Here is a 12,622-nt window from a genome sequence, read left to right as displayed (position 1 = left end):
CGGCGAAGAACCGTTAGCACACGGCGAAGACTTCGCCGACGGTGGCCGACGGCAAAGCGCCGACGGCAGCTACAGGGACGGCGAAGCCCTTGTTTGCCGTGTGTCAAAAGTCGCGCACACGGCGAACTTTTTCGCCGTGTGTATATATAGGCGCACGGCGAAAAAAAGCGAGAAGACGCCGTCCGGGCTAGCTGACGGCGTCGGCGTCTGTTCGCCGTGTGTCTACACCGTGGACACACGGTGAACTTTCAGACTTCGCCGTGTGTCCTTGGTTCTGGCACACGGCAAATCAGTAAGTTTCGCCGTGTGCCTAGCTTATGACGCACGGCGAATTATGGTCAGTTCGCCGTGTGCCTACCCCTGGCACACGGCGAACTAGGTTTCCAGGTAGCCACATGGTCACTTTGCCGTGTGCCTAGTCCCTGGCACACGGCAAAGTGACCAAACAGATCCTATTCTTTTTTGTTTTTCACGTATAAAGGACCCCATATCACAACATATATATCACAGGCATTACATATCACATATATATCACATCTAGCCGGAAATAACTTCAAACACATCCAGAAGTCCAATGCAAAGTCCAAAAGTTCACAAATACATATCTAGAAGTTCACAAGTCCATAAATATTGAAATAAACAAGTTTATGGGAGCCCTCACAAGTCCTCCACCCTTCCCTCCCCCCTCTTGGGTCCACCCTTCCCTCGACCCTTGCCTCGCCCCAACTCGGAACCCCTATTGGAGCCCTCACCAGCATCCGAGTGTGGCATCATTCTTCTGTACATTGAGGCGACCGATCGTTGAAGTCCGCCGCCCGGCATCTTTCTTCAATCACCTGCAATTAAAAATAGTATTTACCGTGTATTAGAAATAAATGCGACAATTAAAAAGTAACATAATTAAAGAAAATAAATCAATTAGTACGGATCATACATGTATTAGAAATAATCATCTTCATCGGGATTAGCTGGATCATATGTCTCATCATCACTATCACGCAAGTCGAGAAGTTCAAGCCCGTGCTCTAAAGGTGGAATTTCATCCTCATTATCATCGCCTAATTGTAATCGCTCAAGTAATTCTAGGTCCTTCGCATTATGAACCTCCTCACCAGCGTCCTCGTTATCAACCATTTCATCATCGTGTACTTCCATTTCGATCACTCCGGTTAAGTCTATCTCAAAATGCCCTTCAAGCCCATCTTCTTGAAAGAACTCCCCGTCATATGTGTTTGGGTCTATATTGTAATCCTCATTATTTGGAATAGGTACTTTACCGTGTGGTGATACCTTGTACACAACGTCCCAACCCATAAGACGATCGTCGGTTTTGCACGGATATGAGAGATAATAAACTTGCGTGGCTTGTTGAGCCACAATATAGACATCGTCTCCTGGATACACTGATGACTGACGAATTTCGACTAGGCCGAGATGAGGGGTCCATCGCACTTCGTTAGGATCAAACCAATGGCATTTAAATAAGACAGGTTTAAGAGGTTTGCAACCATGAAATGTGAGTTCATAGATTTCTTCAATTATGCCATAATACTCGACCCCATCAAGGGCTGTCGTACAAACTCCAGAATTTGTTGTTCTTCGATTGGGCCGACTCTGCTCGTGGCTTTTTGTGTGAAAGCGATATCCATTTACATCATATCCGGAGTATGATAAGACCCTATAGGCACAACCATTGGCAACCTGTCTCAACTCGGGACACATAGACGCATCATTTTGGGCCTGCAGGTAGAAGCATGATGGTTTGTCATACTATTCGCATGGAAAAAAAACTTCAAATGCCTAACAAGCATGATGGTTTGTTATACCTTGTGTTTGAACCAAGAAATGAAATCGGGGGCTCTTTGTCCCGCACCCGACTTAAGAAGGGCGTCAAGTTCCTGCGGGGTTGGAACTCTTCGGCGACGCCAGAATTGTTGAGTAAATTCCCTATATAAACAAGAGGTAAAGGGGGTTGGATACAGAATAGTTAATACTCGAGGAAATAGTTTGTTGAGGACTTACTGTATGTACGGCTCGACTTCCACTAGGTTCGTCAACACATACATCATGATAGTGCGCAACTCTTCATTGACCAAGGCCTTAGGAGTCGCACCACTTGCACTTCCAAGTTGCCCTTTGAAGAGGCTGATGTTCGTTTCATTTTCGCCTTCATTGTAACGAGTGGGTGGATTATGCACGCTTGGAAGGGTTTCACCATAGTATTTTGTTGTATAGTTGGAGACCTCATCCAGAATGTATGCTTCTGCAATGGAAGCTTCTATTTTGCATTTATTTTTACATTTGGTTCGAAGGATCTTTTGTTGTCTCTCAATTGAGTAGCACCAACGGCCCTGAACAGGCCCCCCCATCCGTGCCTCATACGGGAGGTGCAAAATCATATGCTGCATCGGATTGAAGAAGCCGGGTGGAAAGATTTTCTCCAACTTACAAAGCAACACAGGGGCCAATTTTTCCATTTGTTCAACCACAGTCCGAGACAACTCCTTAGCACATAACTGGCGGAAGAAATTGCTTAACTCCGCCAGCACTTGCCAGACATGGTTAGGGAGATAGCCTCGAACCATCACCGGAAGAAGCCGCTCAATCCATATGTGGTAGTCATGACTCTTCAGCCCATTGATTCGCATAGTAGATAAATTCACCCCTCTCCTTAGATTCGCTGCATACCCATCGGGAAACATTAAAGTTTGGAACCATTCTAGTACTTCTTTCCTTTGGTGCTTCTTCAGGACGAATTCAGCTGGAGGTTTTTTCCATTTCTTACCATCTTTGGGTGGCGGAATATTCAGTTTTGGTCTATCGCATAAACTAGCTTGATCCACTCGGGCCTTAACATTGTCCTTTGTTTTATCAAGAATGTCCATAATTGTACCCCATAGTGCCTCAGCGATATTCTTTTCCGAGTGCATCATATCAATGTTATGAGGAAGAAGAAGATCATCCATGTAGGGGAGCCTCCACAGGCCCGACATCTGAGTCCAGGCATGTTCTTCGCCATAACCCACAAAACCACCGCCTTCTTTAACCCTCAACGACTGTAACCACTCACGGACCGCGGCACCTGACATCATCTGCGGTGGAGGGTCATGAACCACGACACCTTTCGTAAAGTTCTTAATGTCACGTCGGAATGGATGGTCAATAGGGAGGAATTGTCGGTGCTTGTCGAACGAAGAATACTTGCCACCCTTCGCCAACCAGATGAACGTCATAGCTGCCTTGCATACTGGGCAAGGGAACTTCCCGTGCACACACCAGCCGCAGAATATCGCATACGCTGGCAAGTCATGCAGTGAGTACATGTACCACACTCGCATTTTGAAGTTTGTCTTTGTAGCTCGGTCATATGTCCATACACCTTCCTCCCAAGCATTAAGCAAATCATCAATAAGAGGCTCCATATACACACTCATATTATCTCCCGGATATCCAGGAATTATCAACGACAAGAATATGTTCTGCCGTTGAAAGATAACTCCAGGGGGGAGGTTAAGGGGGATAATAAACACGGGCCAACAACTGTACGGGGCAGCCGTCATTCCGTAAGGATTAAATCCATCTGTTGCCAACGCAACACGTACATTTCGAGCCTCCCCCGCTTCCATTGTGTTACGCCTGTCAAAATGTTTCCATGCTTCACCATCGGATGGATGTATCATCTTCTCAGGACGGTAGCGTTTGCCGTTTTTGTGCCATCGCATCTGTTGTGCTGACTCCTCGGTCATGAACAGACGTTGGATTCTCGGTATGAATGGAAGGTACCGTACGATTTTCACGGGGATTTGGAGCTGTTTCTTTTGACCGTCACCAGAGTCTACCTCCAGCCAACGAGATGATTTACATTTTGTACAGTAGTTTGCGTCTGCATGTTCTTTTCTAAACAACATGCATCCCTTCGGACAAGCATGTATCTTCTCATATGGCATCTTAAGACTACGAAGAAGTTTTTGTGCCTCGTACATGCTCTTTGGAAGAATGTGTCCTTCCGGAAGCAGACTACCAAAAACCGTCAACATTTTGTCGAAGCCATCCCGACTAATGCCACACTCAGACTTTAGGGCCAGTACGCGTGCAATAGCATCGAATTGAGAAACATTGGTATGCCCATGGAGTGGTTTCTGTGCCGCAGACAACATGTCGTAATACTGCTTTGCGGTAGGCTCTGGCGGTTCCTCTCTAGGTACTTCTTGGAAGTGTGCTTCATGAAAGTCTGCTAACATGTCTGCGCAACCGGCTTCAACATCATAATCATCGATGCGTTGTCTGACGACCTCTTCTCTCGCACGATGGGCTTCACCATGGCAGATCCACCGAGTATAGTTTTCCACAAACCCATTTCTGATAATGTGTTTACCCATACTGAGTTGTGATTGATGTATTCTATTTTCACACTTGCTACATGGACACGGCATTCTACTCTGTCCTCTATCAAATGCCTTTTTCAAGAAGCCATTGACCTTTAGAGCAAACTCAACATACCCTTGCTCGCTCTGCCAGCCCTTGTACATCCACTCACGGTCATCCATCCTTTGCCATGTGAGGAAGTGATTTAAAAATCAATACCAACTACACGATGTCTAGCATGCTCTAATAAGTGAAGATAGGTCCTAAACCCATCCGAAGATGTGTAGCTGTGGTTAGTTTCCATACTCTACTACTATCCGAGACAGAATTTCGACAGCACCTCCCCGCTGTTCTCCAAATACACGTCCCGACAGGGAGATTGTGTATCCAGAGAACAACAAAGAGATGATACCGATACTCTATCTCGAATCATAGTAGAGCATGGAAACTAACCACATCAACACATCCTCGGACTGTCCCAAAAACGGGGACAATTCGAAACACATACGGTTCCATATATGCAAAGAGCTGCATATTTCGAACCGTATCTCTTTCGAACGGGAGACGCCTAGGTTACGTGAAGCACAAACAAGATAAGTAAATAAAAGTCTGTGATGACTCACCTAACTGTCCCGCAAAGTGACGAGTCAACAACGGTGCCACAACCTCTCCTAAAAAAACAACTACATAGTATCAATAATTGAACATTTCAGTTTGAAATTCTGCAAAGATAAAACAGCACAGTGGTCGACAACTAACAAACATGCCTCAGATATGTTCCCTTTCATTTGACCTTGAACTTGAAGCATAAGAAACCTAAAATAAATTCATGACCGCCATTAAACCATGTGACACATCCAGCCCAATCTTAACATCATCGCTTCCGACTTGTTGTTTGGGCATGGATGTGTCACATGGTTTCATGACAACCATGATAAGCATATCCATAGAACAGAAATAACACAGTTCGACTAACACTCATGCTCAAGCTCAAGGTCAATATATATAGCATATATCATCACAGGCAATACAATTTTCTACAAGCTTAATCAAGAGGTCAACAAGATTATTTAGGTCTTTAAAGCTATCATCTTTTCTCAAGTCATCAATATAGTTATCAAGTGATGCTTGTCTCTAGGCCATCTTGTTCTACATGGCAAGAATTAAATAGAAAAATATCTGTAGCTCAAGATCGGGACAGAATGAATACTGAATGCTAGTTAAAGGGACATTAAGCAAACTCATCTCAGGAATGAATACTGACGAGCTACAACATGTACATAAATAACCTGCAACTCGATTTTACAAATGCCGAGTAGCAAAACATGCACGCTTGCAGTCTCATTTTACAAATGCCGAGATCCCTTCTCCTATCTACCTCCACTGTAACTTTTCGAGGACATTTTTTTTCTCAATGCAGAACGGGCAAATTCCAAAAGGGCGAAGGAACACTTGGATAAGGAGAATTAACTATCACTATGGCGTTTCTACTTTGTAAATTACATGTATATTAAATAAGACTAGATTGGTCTATGTCAAGTACAGTAAAAGCAAGGGCATTAAGGGGGGTGGGCATCCTTACTCGGATGGGTGGAGTAGAGCGCGCCGAGCACGAGCAGCGAGTCCCCGGCGCGGAGTTACAGCTGCCGAAAGGGGAGGCAGGAGAGCCAGCCGGCGTCAGGTGCACTGCAGGGGCAACGGCGCGGCTCCGGAGGCAGGGGGAGGGCAGGACGGCGCGGATCCGGAGAGAGGCGACGTCAGGGGAGGGAAGGACGGCGCTGATCTGGAGGCAGGTGGGGCCGGCGTCGGAGCGGCCTCGGGGCGTGGTTGCCCCGGACCAGGCCGGGCGTGGCGGCGGCGCCGGCCGGCCTCGGCGCTCCAAGGAGGAGGACGGGGCGGTGGACCGCGGGTGGCGCGCCGAGGGGGAGGGAGCGGAGCGGAGCGGAGCGGGAAGCCGGCGGCGCGGGCGGCGGTGGACGGGGGCGGCGGACGGGGGCTGCGTGAGAAGACCTAGCTAGGCGGCAGTGTGTGTGTGTGACGGGTTGGGGGCGCGCGGACGGGGGTGGCGCGGCTAAGTCCTGAACGCCGTTTTCGCCGTGTGCCAAGATCCGGGACACACGGCGAAGTCACCTGACTTCGCCGTGTGTTTCAGTTTAGGCACACGGCGAAATTTTTTGCAGTGAGTAATTTAATGTTCAAAATTTGATATTGAACTTTTCAAAAAACAACTAAATCTAAACACTCAAATTTTTTATATGGCCTCAATAAATTTGATGAGTTTTTTAACTAATTCCATTCTATTGTTTCATGTCATAATTAATCACATTTTACTTATGCCAATTATAGTAGTTTATTTGCAATTAAAATATTAAAAATACCAAATGGAGCCGGAAAAATTTGAAATTTCAACATGACTAAATCATTATCGCATATTGTCTATATAAAAATTTTGAACGTCAAACTGAAATTTTTCTATCATAACATGTACAAACTTAACCTTCTCTTCTTCTTCTCTCAGAAACTTCTTCGGGAAACTCTCAGTTTGTAAGCATCATCATGACAAAATGTTCGTATCGTGCTCAAATTTTTACCATACATTCGACGTATGATAGCATGAAGTTCGGGCAAATATCATAATTTTCTGGCATCGTTCAAATTTTACATAATTCAAAAACTATTTGCCACCACGATCGTCGTAATGTTTCATTACCACAATCTTTGAAATTTTGTTTCAACTACTACATAAACTCTAACACTACAGTCAATATTATGAATATCATTTTTTCAAAAAAATTTCCTATTATTTAATACCCATTGGAATTAAATTAGATTTACACAAAATAAAACAATAAATTGAAATAAATTAGTTTAATACAACTAATATATCTATAAAAATCTCATATTCAAACATAGAGTACCAAACAAATTATGAAGAGTGTAGAAAAAATTTGGAAGCAAAAACATGAATTTTTTTTCGTGTTCGCCGTGTGCTCAACTAAGGCACACGGCAGCCGGGGATTTCGCCGTGTGTCAACCGACTGGCCCACGGCGAAGATGGGAGTTCGCCGTGTGCCTAGCCCTGGCACACGGCAAACAATAACGGCCGTGAGGCCCCCTGACGGCAGAAGGGTGTGCCCCGCACGTGATCCATGTTCGCCGTGTGCCTACCGACTGGCCCACGGCGAAGATGGGAGTTCGCCGTGTGCCTAGCCCTGGCACACGGCAAACAATAACGGCCGTGAGGCCCCCTGACGGCAGAAGGGTGTGCCCCGCACGTGATCCATGTTCGCCGTGTGCCTACTGGCTGACACACGGCGAAGGTCAAGGTTTGCCGTGTGCTGGCCCTTGGCACACGGCGAAGAGTAAGGTTTCCCGTGTGTTTTTTGTTTGCCGTGTGTTCTTCTGGCGACACACGGCAAAGGATGTCTTCGTCGTGTGCCCGAAATAATGCGCACGGCGAAGATTCTGGCACACGGCAAAATACGGTTTTCCGGTAGTGATTTTGCCATGCTGCAGGTCTTTTGAAGAACACATTAGCAAGTAGCCCATAACGTTCTGGTTTTGAAGCAAAAGCATAAAAAGACCATAAGAAAATGAAGGATGTTGTCACCGAACGCAGCTATGAAATTTTGCCAATTCAATATACAGGCATAGACATAATGCATGCAACATAGATTAAAATAGCAGATTTGATATATCACCAACCATATCATACAGCCATACGGGAGTACATGGCATTCATAACCAAGCGCTAAAACTACCAAGTTCACAATTGACAAATAATAGTAACCGAAAGGAGGCACATCAATTCATACTTGTTCGTCCTAGCACCAAAAAGGGGACAAGACCACTTGAACTCTTGATGAACATCCTCAAATTGCAAATTCCTACATGAACACACACAACACGAATACACAATAGTTAGCAATTTAATCTGAGAACAGTATAGGATACGGCAAAATTGATACACACAAAAAGTACATTCGTGCTGTAAAGGACGGACTATTTAACTAAACACTCCATTGCAGAATTCGACCAGCTAGTGTTAAATACACAAAGAAACAATGTGCAGAATTGCATCTTGCCCTTATTTTAATCTAGTCACAATTCTAGCCATGTAAAAAAACAGAAAAGTGCACATTCTTGCTGTAAAGGTACATTTGTGAAAATCAACGCACATATATTTTCATCATATATGCAGTAGTAGTACATGACATAGCATTTCATCACGTGGAGGCTAACGAAAATAAGCGTAATACCAACAAGCAACCAATGGCTAAATCCGGGAAAGTTGTAGAATGAATTTTACATCATATATTTGAGTCTAGTTACCGAAGGCTTCATCAGCCAGCATAACCCATGTCTCATAACAGATCATGCCATAATTCATTTGAGCAACGTTTAATAATCAATCACATTTAACTAAGAGTAAAGTCCATCATTGGTCCCTAAACTTGTTCCTCATGTCATCCCGTTTAGGGACCGGGATGACACAACTGAAGACATTTGAGGACCTAAATGGGTGATTTCTAAGTCTAGAAACTGTGATGATACAACCAAATAAGTTTGATGACACAAACGATCGATTTGCAAGTTTCGGACCGAGATGATCATAAGAGTACAGACCTACACTAAATTTGTGAAAGTTTTAACATGTGCCAGCACAATATGTGTGAATTGAAAGTAAAACAACTTAAAGCACGACATGAATGACAAATGCTAAAATACTTACGCAATGCTCCACGCATGAGTCACTAATCCTCCGCTCTCACAGGAGAACATCCCAGCTCGTCGTTGAATTCCAGTAGCAGCTCGGCCGTCAGCTCCAAGGGATCGATGGCGTTTGGGTACATTTGGAGCGCGAGTTGCCTCATGTCCCTCACACCCATGGCGTAGTTCTCCTTGTGCTGGGCTACCTCGGCCGCGTGTTCCTCTCTGAGCTGGGCGTTGTCGGCTTCTAGTTCCTGTTTCAGTTCAGCGTTCTCGGCCGCGTGTTCCTCCTTAAGCTGGGCGATCCCGGCGGCGTGCTCAGACTTGAGCCGCTAGACTTCACCACTGGCCGCGCAGAGGTGACCGATGAGCTTCGTGCGCTCGGCCATGTACTCCATCTTGAGCTTGGCGTGTTTCTCATTGAGTTTGTTGTTGTGATGACTGGCGCCATGGATGCGGCTGATGAGATCGGCGCGGTCGGCGGCGTGCTTTGCCTCGGCAGACTGCAGCTGCTTCTGGTAGTGGGCGATCCAGGCTCTGGCCAGGCGCAGCTCCTCGTTTAGCTTCACGGTCTGATTGGAGGCGTTGGCATTGGCTTCCTTCAGCTGATCCCTCTCGGCAATGGTATCCCACAACTGCACCGCCTCGTTAGCAAACATTATGTGCTGCGGCGGCGACGGTGGCGGCGGCGGCGGCGGGGTGAGTCCGCTGTTGTCGCCGATGCTAGCAGCAGCTCCTGTATCATCGAGGCCCGAGCCCCGCGGAGGCGCTGGCGTTGACACAATGAAGCTCCGCTGCTGTGGTAGAGTGGTCATCATGCTGCTGCAGTCCCCATCGCTGGACGCCACCGCCGGCGACTTGCGCTTCCTTGTAGCACTCTCGGCAGCAGCTGCATCGGCTCCGGCTTCTGCTTTCGCCATTGTTTGCATCAGCGTGACCTGGGCCGCCCCCACGGGCAGCTCGTGCGCGTGGATGGCTAAGAAGCTCTTGAAATCAACGCCTGCTATCTGCTTCAGCTTCTTGATTGCCAAATTTGTGAGCTCCACATTGCGGGCGTCCTCCCTGGTCGGCTTGCCCCACTTCACTGGGCACTTCCACCCCGATGCATGGGGAGTAGGCGCAGGCCCGTCTCGAGCGCGGCGGAGTAGACGCACAGGGCGTTCGAGCCCCGCGGCGGCGTCTGGCATGCTGGCCGCCCCAAATGGCCGGCGCAGACCGGCTTGTAATCCCTTGGCACCTTGTGCTTGTCGCACAGGGCTTGGAGCGAGCTCTGGCTGGTCAGCGTGGAGGAGATCTCCGCTGCCGCTGGCCAAGATAAGTCGGCACCAACGACATCGCCGTCGCTGAAGAATAACCTGGAGGTGGCCTCGTCGAGGTCGTCAGCCTTGCCGAGGTCCACAACCTCGTCGGAGCTGCAGGAGGGGGCTGCTGCCATTGTCGTGTGGCAAGTTGTGCTGCTGCGTGGTGCGTGGATCTGAGGAGACGATGAGTCTGCCTACTGCTGGTGTAGTATAAACGCGCACTTGGACTAGATAGAGATGGTGCTTTCGAGTTTTGACGCCACAAAACAAGGGGTTTAATAAAGATGCTTTGAGAAGCCGAACCGGCGGTGCAGGAGGTTTTATTGTGCCTGCTTTGGGAATTGGTGTGGTAGGCATGGCGTTTGTGTGCTTCCGGTTCACACTTGCTCGAGAAGATTGACCGTTTGTGCTAGACTAGACTACTAGTCACGGTAGTGCTAGCTCCGTCCAGCAAGGAAGCAACACATCATGGAGAGATCGATGATCACTCTCGCATGTAGTACTCGTTAGTAGTTAGGTCAGTCTCACAGTAGAGATTTCATGGAGAATTTTATGATATTTAATATTATCAATTTTGCTGACGTGACAAGGAGAGAGAAAGATGGAGTTTCATAGAATGTGAGGAGAGCTTCATCACCATAAAACTCATCTGGCACGGTTATCTAGTTCCCAGTCTAAATATCTGTGTCCATAAAATGCTCACTGAGACTGGCCTTAGTAGATGATTGAAATTTGCTATTGCACAGTTCACGTGGAAATATTTGTTTACCCTTCAAATTTTATCTCATAAAAACTATTCATTTAGATTGTAGTAAAGATCATCTAATTAGAATAATATCAAAAAATAATTGCTTAAAGAAGGGGCATGGAGCCAATCAAATGACAGAATCGCTTGGCAGAAAAGTTGAGCCGCGGTGCCTAAAGTAAACGTGTAGCAATAGTATCCTTCCTTGATTCTTATCCTTAAATAGAACACTACTCAATGTCTTTCTATCTCTTGTTCTTCAAGGTCAAATTAGTTATCTAGACTAGAATCTTAAGAACTGTGCCAATAGAGTGTCATGGTAATGACGCTCATCTCATATTTTATTACACTCCTCTCTTCTCTCTCTTCATACTATTGGTACATGTTAGCAAATTTAATGTCCATAACACTCTTATAACACTCCCACTGAGATTGGCTTTATAAAATTGATACACCTCTGTTCCCTATGAAAATACGATACCCTGAATACTCTCCTAGTGAAAACATATAACGGAATCTCCATGCGCTTGCGGTACTATATAAGAGTTAAAGAAATGCCATCAATTGCAAAATGAAAAGGTGTGGTCATGTGAGACACTACTCACGCAGGTCAGATGAGATAACAAATGAAAATGGAGTAAACTAATGAGCAACCATGGGATCTTCTCTAATAAAATCACCTCACCTAGCTAGCTCATAAATCTGACTCATCATTTGGCTCCCTAGCAATGTGAGACACTACTACAGAAATGGTCTTTTGATCCTGCACATTAGTCCCGGCGACCATTAGACCTGAGACCAATGAACACTTTAGTCCTGACTCCAATGGCTAGAGGGCGTCTACGAGAGCGTTAGTCCCGGTTGGAGCCACCAACCCAGACTAACATTCACCCTTTAGGCTCGGTTGGTGGCTCCAACCGGGACCAAAGGTCTTGAACATTTAGTTACCACCTGGGACTAAAGGATGACACTTTAGTCCACCTCCGACTAAAAGTCACCCTTTAGTCCTGATTAATGGCTCCAACACGTGTTCAGTTCATTTAGGAGCTGTTTGGTTGCATGCTGTAGGTCGCCACACCTAAAGTTCAACGGCTATGGCCACTGCTTGGTTTCAACTTAAGCTACGGCCGCCACAGCTCTCGTTTTCCTGCCGGTGCTTGTCATTGTCCCGTGGCAAGGCTATGGCGTGTGGCGGCCATTTCGATCGCCACGGGGCTGTGACACTGCCAAATTTTAGGCGTGGCAGATTGTGACCACGAACCAAACAACCCCTATGCAAGGCTCGCCACACCACTCGTCACAACCTCGTCGGAGCTGCAGGAGGCGGCTGCTGCTGCCATTGTCGTGGCAAGGAGCTGTGCTCCTGGTGCCCGGAGAGGAGACACTACTACAGAAACGATGATTTGTCCCGGTTGGGAAACCTCTGTTGTCCCGGTTTCCCAACCAGAAACGCCAGGCCGGGACAAAAGGGGGTGCCCTTTTGTCCCGGGTCTGGCAACCG

The 12,622-nt window shown here is 46.7% G+C and overlaps 1 protein-coding gene and 1 long non-coding RNA gene across 2 annotated transcripts; both read right to left on the bottom strand.

The window, feature by feature from the left end:
• Nucleotides 1-549: 549 nt before the first annotated feature.
• Nucleotides 550-1,433, bottom strand: LOC120680574. The gene is made up of 2 exons (XR_005677729.1): nt 935-1,433; nt 550-836 (listed from the first exon to the last, which is right to left on the bottom strand). It is a non-coding gene; the product is annotated as an uncharacterized LOC120680574 (long non-coding RNA).
• A 6,583-nt stretch (nt 1,434-8,016) lies between these two features.
• On the bottom strand, nt 8,017-10,709 carry LOC120680577. Its single transcript, XM_039962082.1, has 2 exons — nt 9,098-10,709; nt 8,017-8,252 (listed from the first exon to the last, which is right to left on the bottom strand). Exon 1 carries the CDS (start codon nt 10,260-10,262, stop codon nt 9,408-9,410), a length of 855 nt encoding a protein of 284 aa, XP_039818016.1. The 5' UTR covers nt 10,263-10,709; the 3' UTR covers nt 8,017-8,252; nt 9,098-9,407.
• Between the last annotated feature and the right edge of the window lie 1,913 nt (nt 10,710-12,622).

Source organism: Panicum virgatum, chromosome 7N (assembly GCF_016808335.1).
Source record: "Panicum virgatum strain AP13 chromosome 7N, P.virgatum_v5, whole genome shotgun sequence".
Taxonomy (NCBI): Eukaryota; Viridiplantae; Streptophyta; class Magnoliopsida; order Poales; family Poaceae; genus Panicum; species Panicum virgatum.
The sequence above is the reverse complement of the archived record's forward strand: the minus strand, read 5'-3'. Positions and strand labels throughout refer to the sequence as shown.